We start from the raw sequence: 15,561 nt of genomic DNA on the forward strand, positions 1-15,561 counted from the left end.
TCCACGCAGCCCGCCTCAATGAGGGCTCCCCCCAAGCTACACACGCCCGCGGCCGCCGTGGGAGGCCGGGGTGGGGGGGCCCGGGGGCGCCTGGAGACGCACGGGACCCACAAAGCTTCTCACTCCCCAGAAGCGACCTCCGCGGGCCACGCGCCCTCCTCCGAGGGGAAGGGTCGTTGTCTCGCGGCCACCCGGCTCCTAAGGCGCCTGCGGGCTGGACCCTGCGCCCCGCGCGGCACCCCCCCTCCCCGCTCTGGGGGGATCGGCTCACTTTCCCACCGCGACGGGGACCCGGGGGACCGGCGGGAGCGCCCCCTGCCCAGCCGGGGCGGAGCGGGCCGGGCCCCGCCTCCCTCGCCGCCGCGGGGCCGCCCCTGCGCCGGGAGTGCGGCCGCCGAGGAGCCGGAGCCGGAGCCGGAGCCGAGCCCGAGCCGAGCCGAGCCGGGCGCCACCATGCTGAGCCGGCTCGGGGCGCTGCTGCAGGAGGCCGTGGGCGCGGTAGGCCGGGCGGGGTCGCGGGGCCGGGGCGGAGCCGGTAGCGGGCGCGGGCCGCCGGGAGGGACCCCATCGGGCCGCGCGGCGCCCTCCCCGCCTCCTCGCGCGGCCCCGCGCCGCCCGCTTCCCGGCGCTCCTCTCCGGCCCGCGCCGCCCTCCCCGCCGCGCCGCTCCCGCCTCCGGCCCAGAGTGCTTCCTGTTTATTTCCCTGCGCCCGGGCTCCCAGCTCTCCGGGCCCGAGGGCTCCGTCACCCCGCAGCTTCTTCCTCCCGGCCCCGGGTCCCCTCCTCCAGCCTCTGCCTCCCCCCACCCCTTCCGACACACTCCTCACTTCCTGTGCCCTGGGCTTCAAAAGAGCTGCCCTTCCCCGCCGCGGAGCCCTCCCTCCACCGGAGTCAGAGTGCGGCCCTGCCGGGCCAGGCCCTGGGGAGAGTGCAGACAGTCCGGTGGGTGGGCCCTGGCCCTGGAGCAGCTTTGGGGAGGCCCTGGCCCTCGCCCTGGCCTTGGAGCAGCTTTGGGGAGACCCTGGCCCTCGCCCTGGCCTTGGAGCAGCTTTGGGCAGGCCCTGGCCCTCGCCCTGGCCTTGGAGCAGCTTTGGGGAGACCCTGGCCCTCGCCCTGGCCTTGGAGCAGCTTTGGGCAGGCCCTGGCCCTCGCCCTGGCCTTGGAGCAGCTTTGGGCAGGCCCTGGCCCTCGCCCTGGCCTTGGAGCAGCTTTGGGCAGGCCCTGGCCCTCGCCCTGGCCTTGGAGCAGCTTTGGGGAGGCCCTGGCCCTCGCCCTGGCCTTGGAGCAGCTTTGGGGGGGCCCTGACCCTGGAGCAGCCTTCTGCAGGTTTCCAGCGTGTAGTGTATCTCACATTGCCCTGGCCTTGAGTCCCTGAGTCCCGGGAAGCCAGCCAGGTGGGGCCTGGGCAGCAGCCCTGTGGGGAAGACTGTACTGCTGCCTTACATTCCACCAGAGTTTGTGTTTTTGCTGTTTTCTGTTGGGGGTGGAGGCTGCTGAGAGGCAGCCCACTTCGTCAGTAAGATAAAGTTCCGTTTAGATAGGGAAGGCGGAGGCCCTGCCTTACAGTCACCCTGGCCAAGAACCTGTGTGTAACGTTAACAGTTCCTTTGTCTCAGCACAAACCCTCTCCTGAGTGACCAGTTCAGTGTATCGGATTTTCTCAGGAGAAACAACCTTGGATTCCACTCGCTTCCTCCCCAACACGCCCCTCCTCCTCAACTCAGAGCTTGTTATGAATTGAGGATGGCCTCAGCCTTAAGCAAACTTGGGAAGAAAGTGAAAGGTTCCGGCTTCTTCCCCGCCTGCCCCAGCCTGGCCCTCCCAGATGTCCAGGGGCCTCAGGACATCCCACCGGGGAGGGGTTCCGTATACTCTCTCCTTCCTCTCCTCCATGACCCCAGTCAAGACAGCTGTCGTCTCAGAAAGTGACCTGACAAACTACTTCATACCTCCCAAGGACAGCTCCATGCAGAGGCAGGCAGACAAGACCTTCGCCCTAGGAAGTCAATTTCTAATGCCTCCAAGCGCCGGAATTTCAGTGCCAGAGGCTGGAGGAAATATTGGTGGTCAAGGGAGATACTTTTAGGCAGCTGGTCTTAGGCCCCTCCCTGTACAGGCCATACCCTAGAAGTTTAACTGACCCTGTGTGGTCATCGGGAGAGATGGGAACCCCCCCTTTTCCCTGCACCCCCACATCTGGCACATAGGTCTTCCCCCGGCCTGGGTCATCAGGTTAAGACCCCAGCAAGTTGCTTAACTCCTTGGTAAAGAAGGGGCATGCTGCTCTTTCCTGCCCTCTTCTGACAAAAAATAGAGTAGCAACCCTTATCTTGAAAAAGAAATTTAGAATGGTTTCTTTGGTCTGGAGTTAGAGTAGCTAACAATAGTCTCAGGTAAAGAGTACCCCCCTGCTTTCTTCCCTCTACTGGTCTGTTTTGGCTCACCTGCATTCTCCTATTCCTACTTCTCTTACTGGATTAGTTAGTTAAGCCAGTGCAAGGTTTTCAGAAACTATGAATGACTTTTGAGGTTCAATGAGCCCCCATTACAAACTTGTGAAATAATTGCAGTGTTGTTCAAGGGTCAGAAGGCATTCCAAGAGACAAGGAACTATGTACGGAACAGGGTCTTAAGGCGCTTGCTGAGCTATTTAGTAAATATTAATGAGTAGCCACTGTGTGTGTGCCCCTGACCCCCAGGATGCTAATAGTCTAGTAGAGAGATGACTGATAACCCAATGATAATAGAACGTGGTGAGATGTGGTCATACACCGTGCGTTTGGAACAACTGTGGGAGATGTCACTCTAGTAAGGGCTGTGAACCCCACAACTAATTTTTTAATATATTTTTATTTATTTTTTACAGAGAGAAAGGGAGAGGGATAGAGAGTTAGAAACATCGATGAGAGAGAAACATCGATCAGCTGCCTCCTGCACACTCCCCTACTGGGGATATGCCTGCAACCAAGGTACATGCCCTTGACTGGAATAGAACCTGGGACCTTTCAGTCCACAGGCCAACGCTCTCTCCACTGAGCCAAACGGGCTAGGGCCCCACAATTAATTTTAAAAGAAGACAAGACGGGGCAGCCAAGGCCTCAGCTTCAGTGTCACTGCTTCCTCTCCCTGTCGTAGTGGTCTTCAAAGTGTTCTTCTTGCCTTTGTTTCCTACACACAACTGGCAGGTGACTCTTCCTAAAACACTGCTCTGAAGCTGTCACGGCCCTGCTCCCCATTGCCTGCAAATGTATCTATCTCCAGACTTCTTGGCTTGGCATTCAAGGCTCCGAAACCTCATCAATCCATCCTTGCCCCGGACACACTTTGCAGAGAACCTTCTGCAGGAAATGTCTTTCCTTCATCTCTGTCGAAATCTCATGCAGTTCTTCAAGTTTTAGTTCCCGCGTCACCTCAGCCTTCTCTGTTCCAGCCTGTTGGAGGCGCCTCCTCTTTTCCCGGAGGCCACTTTCCCACCGTTCCTGTGTGCTCATCTCACACTGCATCCTGCAGTTGAGCTACTCAGTGTGGTTTTATATCCTCTTCTCCTTGGTGGCACTGGACCTGAGACATCCTTGTCTTGCCGGTGACAGGTAGCATGGTGTTGTGTATGTAGCAGGAACTGGAGATACTTCCTGAATCGATTCGGGAGGAGATCGGGAGCTCTTTGGTGCAGTAAAGCATGAGGTTAGAGCAGCCGTGGGCAAACTACGGCCCGCGCCGTTTGAAATGAATAAAACTATTGAAAAAAAAGACCGTACCCTTTTATGTAATATTTACTTTGAATTTATATTAGTTCACACAAACACTCCATCCATGCTTTTGTTCCGGCCCTCCGGTCCAGTTTAAGAACCCATTGTGGCCCTCGAGTCAAAAAGTTTGCCCACCCCTGGGTTAGAGGGTGATGCATCCAGGAACCCAGCGAGGGCTTTGTGGAGCTGGTCCTTGGAGGACCTGACTGGGGACTGTTAGGATCTGGCTGAGGAGTGGCCTGAGCAAAGATTCAGAGTAGAAATGAGCACCTTTGCAGAGGGACCACCTGATTATGTATTTTCACTCTGCGAACATTTACTCTGCAAGGAAAGAGAAGAAATGCCCTTTTGGGGCAGTTTTCAGGGCAAGTGGTTGTTATTACAGGACCAGCCAGGCCTTAGAGATGGTGAGAGCACCGGGAAGGGGGAGGTGTAGGGCTTGCTCACAGCAGAGGCAGAGTCCCCCATGGCCAATAGGAGGAGCTGGAGGAGGCGTGGATGGGAGCAGAGCGAGCTAAGGAAGAGTCAGGGCCGCACAAGCCGAGCTTGGACAGAAGCGGCAGGTATAGAAGTGAGTCACTTTCTTCACGTTACGCTACTGTCGCCCATCTGGCTGAACCGAGCCCGTGTGGCCTTGAACACAGCTTTCCGCAGACCCTCCGAGTCAGAGGGACCTGAAAACATCGTCTTTCACGTGTGTTCCAGGCGTGTCGTTTTGCTTTTGTTGATTTGGTTGGGGGGGTGCTCCCGTTTTCCTCTGCGTACCTCTATTGTAGGATAACCATGTTGTGCGGAAATGATCTGTTTCTCTGATGTTTCCACCAGCGTTCTTCGCTCCTCCGAGCCAAGGACTATGGAATCATGACCTGTGGCAGGGGCACAGTGATTCCAGCAGGGAGCGGGGTCTGGGAGTGACGCCACGACATGGTTGGCCACAGTTCGGATGTGTCCTGGAGGAAACGTGTTACTATTCCTTTTGAGAACCCACGATCACAGGGCCTCCCTCAGTCCTAGCACTGGCCCGGCACTTAGTCGATAGTGGAATGTCCGTTCCTGGGAGTGTGGGTGGCGGCGGAGCTGGTGATCACACAGGTTGTGTCTCTGCTCTCTCCGCAGTGGGAGCCCACCATCGACCTTCTGGAGGCGTTTGTGGAGCACTGGAAGGGCATCACGCACTATTACATCGAGAGCACAGGTGAGAGGAACTGGGAGGAAAGGATGGGCAGAGGCACCAGGCAGCTCAGAGGTGCAGGTGCCCCGGGGAAGGGACAGCTGCTGCCCAGGAGTTCAGAGTTCTGACTTTCTACGAGGGAGCTATGGAAGGTGGGAGTGGGAACGAGGAGGATGGGGCTCTCGCGGGCCTACTCTGCAAGGCAGAGCTGAGCTCCACTTGCCCCATCTTCCAGCCGGGGCATCCAGGCCTTCAGTCTTCACGTGCCTGTGTTCAGGGCTGACTGACTGAAAATGAAATCAAACAGCCCTAGCCATTTTGGCTCAGTGGGTAGAGCAGACTGAAGGGTTGCAGGTTCGATTCCAGTCAAGGGCATGTACCTCAATCCTGGGCCCTGCTTGGGTCCCATGTGGGAGGCAACCAAGCAATGTGTCTCTCTCACATGGATATTTCTCTCTGTCTCACCCCCTCCCTTCCACTCTCTCTAAAAATTAATGGAAAAATATCCTCAAGTGAGGGCTAACAAAAAAATAAAGAAAGAAAGAAAGAAATTGAACAAATTTCTCTTTTCCCTGAGCCAACTCGGAGGGGTCAGAGGAGAACAAAAACCAAAGCATATAAATACCAGGTCCTTCTCCCCACGCTGACACACCAGGGAACCAAAGCCTAGGCCAGTGATGGTGAACCTTTTGAGCTCAGCGTGTCAGCATTTTGAAAAACCCTAACTTAACTCTGGTGCCGTGTCACATATAGAAAATTTTTTTTTTTTTTGGGGGGGTCCTTTCTTTTTATTAAGGCATAATTAACATACAACATTATATTCGTTTCAATTTTACAACCTAATGAGTCAACATTTGTAAATATTGCAAAATGATCAGCACAATAAGTCTAGTTAACATCTGTTGCCGTACATAATTACAAATTATTTTTTCCTGTGCTGATAAGAACCTTGATTGGTGTAGAAGTTGCCCTCAAAACTTCCCATTGTTCTAGAAATTTTTTGATATTTGCAACCATAGTAAAACAAAGACTTATATTTTTTATATTTATTTTACATATTTAAATGCCATTTAACAAAGAAAAATCAACCAAAAAAAATGAGTTCGCGTATCATAGGCTCGCCATCACTGGCCTAGGGCATCTGGGCCCATCAGGCTGGCTCACTGGGAGGTGGAGTCTGACTGGTTGCTTGTAGTCAGTGTGGGCGTTGGTGGGCGCTCACTGATTGCCGTGTAAACCTGTCCTGCACCCCTAGCCTTCCCCTCCTGGAGCTCAGATTGGGATCTGACTCCAGCTTACACCGTCCGAAAGGCTTTATTTCCGGCCCGAGCTAGCCCAGGAAATGAGAAAGTAGCCTGGGACTGTCCGAGGGACCCCCGAAGCCTCTGTTAGAGCAGGTTCCTCCGGCTTGCACTGTGGACATTTGGCCAGGTGACTCTTTGCTGTGGGGGCTGTGGGAGTGACTGTAGTATATTTAGCCCCAACTCTAGCCATCAGAGGCCAGTGCCCTCCCTTCGTATGTGACAACCAAAACTGTCTCTCCGGACATTAACAAATGTCCCCTGGGGGACAGCACATGCCCCCAGGTGAGAACGACAACTTTAGACTGACCCTCTCTCTTTTTTCATTGAAATATAATCGACATATAACATTGTATTAGTTTCAGTTGTATAACATATTGATTCCAAATATGGGTAAATTGTGAAATGATTACAGTAAGTCTCATTAATATCCATCACCATGTGTAGTTATTTTTTTCTTGTGATGAGAACTTTTACAACCATAGCAACTTTCAATTATACAATACGGTGCTGCTAACTATAGCCACCACTCTGTACGTTACACACCTAGGACTGGTTTTATAACTGCAGGTTTGTACCTTTTAGTCTAAAGACCTCTTGACATAAAGCCACAGCTCACCAGGAGAGCAGTAAGGGACCAGAGCCAACTCAGATCCACCTGGGGCTTTGCCTGGGCCCAGCATTAATTTCCAGAACAGTCCCTATAACCAGAGGCACAGGAGCGGATGAGGCAGCTGCCTTGCTCAGGAGCCTGTGCTTTCAAGAAAAGCTAGGGGGTGCTCCAGTGCCAAAGTATCAAAACTTCCTCTTAAAAACCACTCCAGCCTCTGCAGCTCTAAGACAGCCACACCAACCAGCTTCTCCATCGGGCCTCTCTGTGGTGCTGCCGGTTTGAGTCTGAACCCAAGGTCGTGCACAGATTTCTTTTTCCTGCTTTTTTAAAAATAAGTTTTTATGATACTTAGAGAGAGAGGAAGGGAGAAGGATAGAGAGATGGAAACATTGATGAGAGAAGCATTGGTCTGCTGCCTCCTGCGCACCCCTCCTGGGGATCAAGCCTGCAGCCCAGGCACGTGCCTTGACCAGGGATTGAACCAGTGACCTCTTGGTTCATGGGTCGATGCTTAACCACTGAGCAATACCGGCCCGGTATCTTATTTCTCCTTTTTAAAAAGTAGAGTATTGCCTTCTGTGAGTATGAGAGACAAACAGGCCCCACATAACCTGTTGGGAAGCTGCTAGGAGACAGATTCTGAATTATATGACAGAGACCCCTGGGCCCACGGCTTCTCACTCAGGCCCAAAACTGCCTGCAGCCCTGGCAACGATCCTTGGTCAGCCCCAGGGTTTAGACAAAACCGATGCTCTTCCCTTTGATAAAGAGCGGGGCATGCACACCTTCTCAGAGTTGAATCCTGGGCCTCATTCTAGAAGGTCTTTTGTGTGTTTGTGTGTGTGTGTTTTAATATGTCTTTTTATTGATTTCAGAGAGCGGAAGGGAGAAGGAGAGAGAGATAGAAACATCAATTATGAGAGAGAATCATTGACAGCTCGGGCATGTGCTCTAACGGGGAATCGAACCGTGACCTCCTGGTTCATGGGTCACGCTCAGCCACTGAGCCACACCAGCCGGGTTCTTTTGTGTTTTTAAATTTGGAGGCATGAACTGTGAACTTCCATTTCCTGTGGCCTTTATTGGGAGCAGACTGTTAACCTGGCCTCTCCTGCCCTCAGCCAACCCCATCCCCAGACCCCTTGGACTTGACCCCGTAGAGCCAGAGTGCTTATCTCCCCACTCACCCTTTTCCCTGAACCTCGAGCAGATGAAAACACCCCGGTCAAGAAGACGGATATCCCCTGGCGGCTGAAGCAGATGCTGGACATCCTGGTGCACGAGGAGAGGCAGCAGGCAGCGGGCGAGGCCGGGCCCTGCCTCGAGTACCTGCTGCAGCACAAGATCCTGGAGACCCTGTGCACGCTGGGCAAGGCCGAGGTGCGGGCCCGGAGCCTTCCGTCCCAGCCCGGCCCTGGTGCCAGGCTCTTCCCCCTGTGCTCCTCCAGCCCGGACACCAGGCACGGCCGGCTCAGGGCACAGCCACCACCGCCCCCTCTCACTGCTGGGTGACGTGGAGGTTGAGGAGAGGAGGCTCCCTCTTATTCAGTCAGCCTTCGCTCAGCAAAGATGTGCTGAGGACCAGCCGTGTGTCAGGGGACGGGGCAGTGATTAGGACAAAGGAGCCCACCTGTGTGCTCAGTGATGCGAAGGTTATGGAGAAAAATGAAGTGGGAAGGGGACGGGCAGCGCAGAGGGGGCAGTTCCGACAGGGAAGGCGGCTTGCAGAGAAGGTGCCCTCCAGGCAGTGCGGGGGGCAGTGCTTGGAGGGCACGGCTCCCTCTCCTGACCGGCCCTCTGCCTGCCCCTCAGTACCCCCCTGGCATGCGGCAGCAGGTGTTCCAGTTCTTCAGCAAGGTTCTGGCCCAGGTCCAGCACCCTCTCCTGCATTACCTCAACGTCCACAGGCCTGTGCAGGTGAGGGGCCAGGAAGCCAAGGGGTGTCTGGGGGTGCGGCCCCCTCTCTTCCTTGCCACCCATTCCCCTCTGTTTCTATCCTACTCCCCTTCCAGAAACTTCTCCGGCTTGGGGGAGCTCCCGGATCCCTCACAGAAAAGGAGGAGGTGCAGTTCACCACCGTCCTCTGCTCCAAGATCCAGCAGGATCCAGCCCTGCTCACCTACATCCTGGAAGTGAGTGTCTCTAGCGAACAGAAGCGGAGGGGCCCGGATCCCATCCCACAGAGGCACTCGGGGCGCCTCCCCTTCCGCTCCATGCCGAGCCCCTGACAGTTAGCACGTCTGCGTTCCCAAGCGGCAGCGCGGGGAGTGGTCTCCACCAGGCCTGGCCTCACCTAGCCTCCTTTGCAGGGTAAAAAAACTGTCGCTCCGAAGAAAGCATCCCAGGAGTCCACGTCCCTGCCTAGAGAGACGGCCAGTATCGAGGACCAGGACCACCCCCACAGCAAAGCTCCTGACGGGGCTGGGGCCTTGACCGCCCAGCTGCCTGTTGAGCCCCAGGAGCCCGATGAGGGGATCGGGGAGAGCAACCTAATCACCTCCCTGGTTGGCTTGTGCAAGAGCAAGGTGCTGGACCGGGTGCATGCTGGGAGGAGACGGGGGGACTCAGCTCAGGTGCATGTCCTGAAGTTGTGTCCCTGTCCCCTAGAAAGGTCGTGTGGCTCTGAAGGCCCAGGAGAACCTGCTGCTCCTTGTTAGCGTGGCTCCCCAGGCAGCCGCCGCCTACCTGGTGCGGAGCAGCCCTTGCTGCCCTGCGATTGTGAAGCACCTTTGCCAGCTGTACCAGTCCTTGCCCACCTTTCTGGACCCTGCAGACATTGCTGCTTTAGAGGGCATCACCTGGAGGTAGGCAGGCGGCCAGGGAAGGGGGCTGCATCTGCAGTGGCTGGAAGCCCTGCCTGTCTTCTGGTAGCCGGTTCCTCTTGATTTCCAGGAGGGATGGGGACCCCAGCTGGCATCTCCTTCCCAAGGTTACAGCCCACCCTAAGGGCCTTCTCACCCACAGAGAAGCATCACTTTTGCTTTTACCCACAGAGCTCCCTGTGGAACTGACCACCCTACCCTATGCCCCGGCCCACCTCCCCACCTGCAACAGAGGTTCCAGGGCAGAGGGAGAAAGGGCCCAGCTCCCTCTGGAACGGCTGAGGCAGGCCTCACAGCCTCCCTCGCTCTCCCGCAGGTTACCCAGTGCCCCGTCTGATGAGGGTAACTTCCCAGGCAAAGAGGCCCTGGCTGCCTTTCTGGGCTGGTTCGATTACTGTGACCACCTCATCATGGAGGCGCACGCGGTGAGTCACACTGCTGTCATCTCTGTCTCCTGGAGAACTGAGGGCTCTGCTGTTGTGTTGGATGCTGTGCAAGGACAGTTATTTTCGGTGGAAACGTGTTTAAGACGTGCTCTTTGGTGCCCAGGTGGTTGCGGATGCCTTGGCAAAGGCTGTGGCTGAGAAGTTATTCGTGGAGATCCTGCAGCCGCAGCTCCTACACGTGTAAGTCTATGTCCAGGCCCCTCAGATGTGGACATAGTGTGGATCGAACCGCCCACCCCGTCTGCCCCTTCCTGTCCCTACAGCCAGGGACCTCCTTAGCCAGCGTCCCATGAGTCTGTGGTCTCCTTCAGTTCATTTCGGACAGGCCTCCCCCAACACACACACACACACACACACACACACACACACACACGTGGCTGAGAGCCACTGTGGGCTAGCAAAGGCCTACGCCCTGGGACTCAATGACCTCAGGAGGGTGGGAGTGAGCAGAGAGACACCAGCTGGCGATGTAAGGAAACCAGGAAGGGTTCCACCACCCTCCCACTCAGCCCCTCCCTGTCCCTCTGGCCTCCCCTCCCTGCCTGGCTCAGTGTTCTGTCCACATAGGTCTGAGCAGAGCGTCCTGACCTCCACGGCCCTGCTGACGGCCCTGCTGCGTCAGCTCCGCTCCCCTGCGCTGCTTGGAGAGGCCGTGGCCTTCCTCCTGGGCTCGGAGCAGCGGTCGGCAGCCCCCGAGGACAGCCCCTGCACCCCGTGCGCTCACCTCATCAGGCACTGCGACCACCTCTCTGATGAGGTGAGGTGAAAGCCCTGGTCTCCACGCGCTCCCGCCCCACCCCTGCCAAAGGGATTCCTGAGGTCTCCCACTTTCGTTAGTGGTCCAGGTGGTTCTGCCTTTGAGACGTTGAACCCCTCCCCACCAAAAAGAAACAGTGATGGTAGCCAGCCAGCTCTTGTCACACGGTAGCTGTCGGTGATCACATACTTTCTATTCTGCACACCGCTTTTCCATTCATGGGACATTTTTCAGGCTACTGGCCACTCTGAGGTGGAGGCCAGTACTCCATTTTTCGGACATAGAAACCGAGGCACAGAAAAGCCCATTTTCTTGACTATCATTGCAAATCAAATTAATAATAGAACCAAGACCAGCCAGACTTCTGATTCCCAGGCCACCACCCATCCACTCCCCCCAAAACCTGCCAGGGAGGGGGGATCCCCTTCTAGGGGTACTTTTCTTGTCTGGGTGAGCCGACTCCCAGGCACCCCCGGAAGCTGGGGCAGGAAGGGGCATCCTGCTGACCCCTTCTTGCCCCAGATTAGCATCGCCACGCTGCGGCTGTTTGAGGAGCTGCTCCAGAAGCCCCACGAACAGATCATCCGCAGCCTGGTCCTGTGCCACCTCGAGGGCCGCCTGTACGCGGCCCGGGGTTCCCAGGAGCCCGAGAGCTACGAAGACAATCTGTACGTGAGACCCCGTGCCCCCCGGGAGGTCCTGGCCCCACCCCAGCCCCACACTCATTCTTTTGTTGGTTCCTCGGTGCCATGCATGTGTACCCTGGCCACAGAGACCTAGAGGAGGACCCCTACTTCACAGACGGCCTCCTCGACGCCGGCTTCCAGCCCTCGGCCAAGCCCCATCCAGCCCCCGCCACCAACTCGGATGGCAAAACGGCGGTAACTGAGATCGTCAACAGGTAGGGGGCAGGTCAGGAAGTCTGAGCCACGTGGGTTTGCTCCGTCTTTGGCCATACCCCTGAGGAGCGCAGCCTGGGAGGGGATGTCCCTCCCCTCCAGGAGGAGACGGAGCGGGGTGAGCGTGGCACCAGGGGGGGCCCCCCACACCGAGGGTCCTGTCTCTCAGCTTCCTCTGCCTGGTTCCGGAGGAGGCCAAGACCTCTGCCTTCCTGGAGGAGACCGGATATGACACTTACGTCCACGATGCCTACGGACTGGTGAGTGTTGAGGCCTCTGCCAGTACCCACTCCTTGCCCCTCAAAGACTTCTCCCTCTGTAAGCTCCTCCAGGGCACTCCCAGCTCCAGCCAAGAGCCCCGAGTCCACCTTCCTGTGTGGCCCACTGTGTGCCGGGGCCTCCTGACCACGGGCCTCCTCTCAACTCTCCCTCCTGCTCCAGTTCCAGGAGTGCAGCTCCCGCGTCAGTCCCTGGGGCTGGCCCCTGGCTCTCACCCCTCTGGACCCCCACGAGCCGGAGCGGCCTTTCTTTGAGGGGCACTTCCTCCGAATGCTGTTTGACCGCATGTCCCGGATTTTGGAACAGGTAGCCAACAGGCCTGGGCCCCAGCCAGAGGGTGGGGCCCACAGTGGCACCCCAGGTGGGTGCCTCTGGAATCCTTGGGAAGAGCAGGGCCTGGCCACGGGGGTCGAGTCGTCTTCGGTTCTTCAGCTCCATGCCCCCCGCCCCCTCCCCACCTTTCCCCAGGCGGGAAGCCCCGTCTCGCCTCTGCTCCACACGCCCTAACACGTTCTGGCCCTCAGCCCCAGGGATCCATGACACACACACATCATGTGAGCCTCCCACCCCCGCACACGTTCACACTGGCCAGGTGCCTTTCTGGGGGAGTGCAGAAATGCTCACCACCCCCTGACAACCATTGGTTTGTCCACCATGTTCCATGCAGCCATACAGCCTGAACCTGCAAGTGACCTCAGTCCTGTCCCGGCTCGCCCTCTTCCCTCACCCCCTTATCCATGAGTACCTCCTGGACCCCTACATCAGCCTGGCCCCTGGCTGCAGGAGCCTGTTCTCTGTGCTTGTCCGGGTAAGGACACCTGGCAGTGTGTCAGTGCTGGGCAGGAATGGAGGGGACAGGACAGGGGCTTGGGAGATGAAGATGTGGGGACCCTAGTCAGTGCCAGGGGAAAGCACAGGTACCACCCTGCCATGGTGCAGCAGAGCCATGGGACCTCGCTTGAGTGTCACCGGTCCCCACCTCAGTCCTCTTGTTCCTGCTGTAGGTAATTGGGGACTTGATGCAGAGAATTCAGAGGGTACCCCAGTTCCCAGGCAAACTGCTCCTGGTGCGCAAGCAGCTGATGGGTCATATTCCTGGGGAGCAGTAAGTAACCGAGAGAAGTGGGTGCCTGGGGCAGAGCCCTGGGTGGGAGGGAAGGTCCTTCAGGATGGGGGGAGGGGCCCATGCCTGGATGCAGAGGGCCCATTGCTGACCTCTGTTCTCACTCAGGGGTCTGCCACTGGGTTATGCCTTAGGGACCCTGGGAGGTCACACTGGGGGCACACCCACTGCCTTCCAGCCATGACTCTGTGCTCTCCCCTCAGGCTGGACCACCAGACCCTTCTCCAGGGAGTGGTGGTACTGGAGGAATTCTGCAAGGAACTGGCTGCCATTGCTTTTGTCAAGTTCCCCCCACAGGGTCCTCACCTGCACCTACCCCCACCCCTGGAAGGGCACGTCTGAGCCAGGAGCATGACGGGAGGGGAGGCTCCTGTTCTCACCTCTGCCCGGAGCTGCCTCCCCTCCCGCCTGGCACAGCCGCCGCCACCCTTCTCCCGGGGCAGGGGCTTGGCTCTGTCTCCTCTGTATCCACGGGCCTCTGCCTCTGTGGAGGCCTGGGCTTCGGCTCCAAGTTCACCTCAAGGAGACCTTGCCTTGTTGGCTACACTAGGCTGGGCTTCAGGAAGTGGGTCTCCAAGGTACCAGAGCCAAGGAGTAAAAGAGGTGGCCTCCCGGGCAGCATGGTGTCTTCCCAGGGGAGCTGGGTGACGGCCAGGTGAGCGTCAGGACCCAGACCCTCCTGTGTTCTGGGACTGTCACCTGTCTCCACAGGCCATTTGTGGCTGAGGCCAAGACCTGTGATTCAATCCCGGTGGGCACACAGGGTGTGAGCTGACAGCTGCAAGGGCTGGTCAGGACTGTAGGTCAGACAGATGAGGGCATGGGAGCCCAGACTCTGTCACACTAGGTACCATAGATTCTGCTAAGACTTGACATTTTTTTTTCTCCTGGCTTCTTGACTTAACCCTTGTGGAAGGGGCAGTGGATGGCAGGGGTAGCCCATTCTTCTTGCCTGGCCCTCCCGGAGACTGTTGCAAAATCCCCAACTGCCTCATGGCAAATGGCCAAAGCTTGCTCCGCGCCCAGGCGGGGGCAGCTGCTAATGAGAACCTTGATGCAACTCCACCAGGGCGGGAGAGGGCCTGGGGAGCCGGGGGCTGGTGCCAGGCTCCAGCTCCAGCTGGTTTCTCTGGCGCCTTCTGAACCCGTCTCAGCAGGTCCACAACACCTGGGCAGAGGGGCTCGAGACCGGGGGAGGCCAGGCCCAGCCCACAGTGTTCTCGATGGAATGCCCTTCCAGGGGAGCGACTGAGCTCAGGGTACAGATGAGGCCAGGATGCCCACCTGACTGCAGGCCCCAAGGCCTGGCAGGGAGGGGCTGGGGCACAGGCTGCAGGCCTGGCGTTCTCCCTGCATGCCCTCGGAGGCTGGGGCTGCCACCCCACCCGGCCCGAAATCTGTCTCGACCTGCAGGAACACACAGGCGGCGCCAGGCATTACCTCACAGCAGGACTGCAGTTGCTGGCTTTGCTCCTGGGCGAGGAGGAGCAGGCCAGAGCCCCTTTTGCTTCCTTTTCCTGCCCATGCCGCTTCGGGAAGCCAGCTGCGGGTTGCCAAGAGGTGACATGAAAGAGGAGGAAACTCAGTGACCTCTACCTCTCCCGCATTCCTCCAAGCTGGGGAGGACGGACCTGCTCTGCTGACGGACACCGGGCGTGTGCATGCGTGCGTTGTGCACACGTGGGTGTGGGAGTGGGATGGGAGCAAGCTCAGTGGGCAGACTGGGTCTGGACTCTCTGATTCTGAAAATGTTCCAGCGTCCAGGAGTCACACTCACTCCCCTCCCTCCTCGATGCACTTTGGCATTCTCGTGGTGTGCCCCCCAGACGCCACGGCAATAAATGGTGTGGTTGCGTGGACACAGCTGCCCTGTTCTTCTCCACCCTTCGCGTCTTTTCTGCCGAGGGCTCCACTGCTAATTTGGGCCCATCTTCCTCCCCAAGTAAGACGAATTAAGTTCCTTTTTCAGCACTGGAGTGGAGGGGTTGGCGGTAAACAGTTGACAGGCTCTGGCAGGGCAACTCTGGCGTTCCTCAGCGCCTGCCAGGAACAGCGGCTCTTGGCCAGGCAACACTATTTCTGCTCAGTTTGCCCACAACTGAGGGCTGGCCAGCCTCAGAGACACCCTGGGGGAGTGGGCCATCTGCAGCATCTGTGTACAAGTCTCACGCTAGGTGCTTAGGTGAGAGCTGTATGACTGCTTTTGTGGTGAACAGTGGGCCTGCTGGTTTAAAAACCTTTTCCCTAAATGTACGCGCGCGTGAAGCCTCTGAGGGAGTCACCCAGAATGCGCCAGGGCAGGGCAAGCTGAAGACCGACAGGGTTCTCACCTCAGCGCGTTAGAATCACTTGGGTGGCTTTTTAAAACACCAGTGCCCCAGCCCGACCCTCCGTGAGATAAA

The 15,561-nt window shown here is 57.5% G+C and overlaps 1 protein-coding gene across 3 annotated transcripts; it reads left to right on the forward strand.

Annotated features, from left to right (window-relative positions):
* The first annotated feature begins 342 nt into the window (after positions 1-342).
* FAM160B2 (family with sequence similarity 160 member B2) lies at positions 343-15,041 on the forward strand. Of its 3 annotated transcripts, none has more exons than XM_036314910.1 (17): positions 343-498; positions 4,865-4,943; positions 8,044-8,213; positions 8,646-8,750; positions 8,846-8,965; positions 9,143-9,358; positions 9,441-9,637; positions 9,972-10,080; positions 10,205-10,281; positions 10,669-10,858; positions 11,381-11,526; positions 11,631-11,759; positions 11,927-12,017; positions 12,199-12,342; positions 12,704-12,844; positions 13,041-13,141; positions 13,363-15,041. In XM_036314910.1, exons 1-17 carry the CDS (start codon positions 454-456, stop codon positions 13,499-13,501), a joined length of 2,199 nt encoding a protein of 732 aa, XP_036170803.1. In that variant the 5' UTR covers positions 343-453; the 3' UTR covers positions 13,502-15,041. The 3 variants fall into 3 exon arrangements, with proteins under 3 accessions (XP_036170803.1, XP_036170804.1, XP_036170802.1); XM_036314909.1 differs by lacking the exon at positions 343-498 and adding an exon at positions 3,825-4,319; XM_036314911.1 differs by lacking the exons at positions 343-498; positions 12,704-12,844 and adding an exon at positions 3,820-4,319.
* Positions 15,042-15,561: the final 520 nt, after the last annotated feature.

Source organism: Myotis myotis, unplaced genomic scaffold, assembly GCF_014108235.1.
Source record: "Myotis myotis isolate mMyoMyo1 unplaced genomic scaffold, mMyoMyo1.p scaffold_m19_p_6, whole genome shotgun sequence".
In the NCBI taxonomy this organism is placed as follows: Eukaryota; Metazoa; Chordata; class Mammalia; order Chiroptera; family Vespertilionidae; genus Myotis; species Myotis myotis.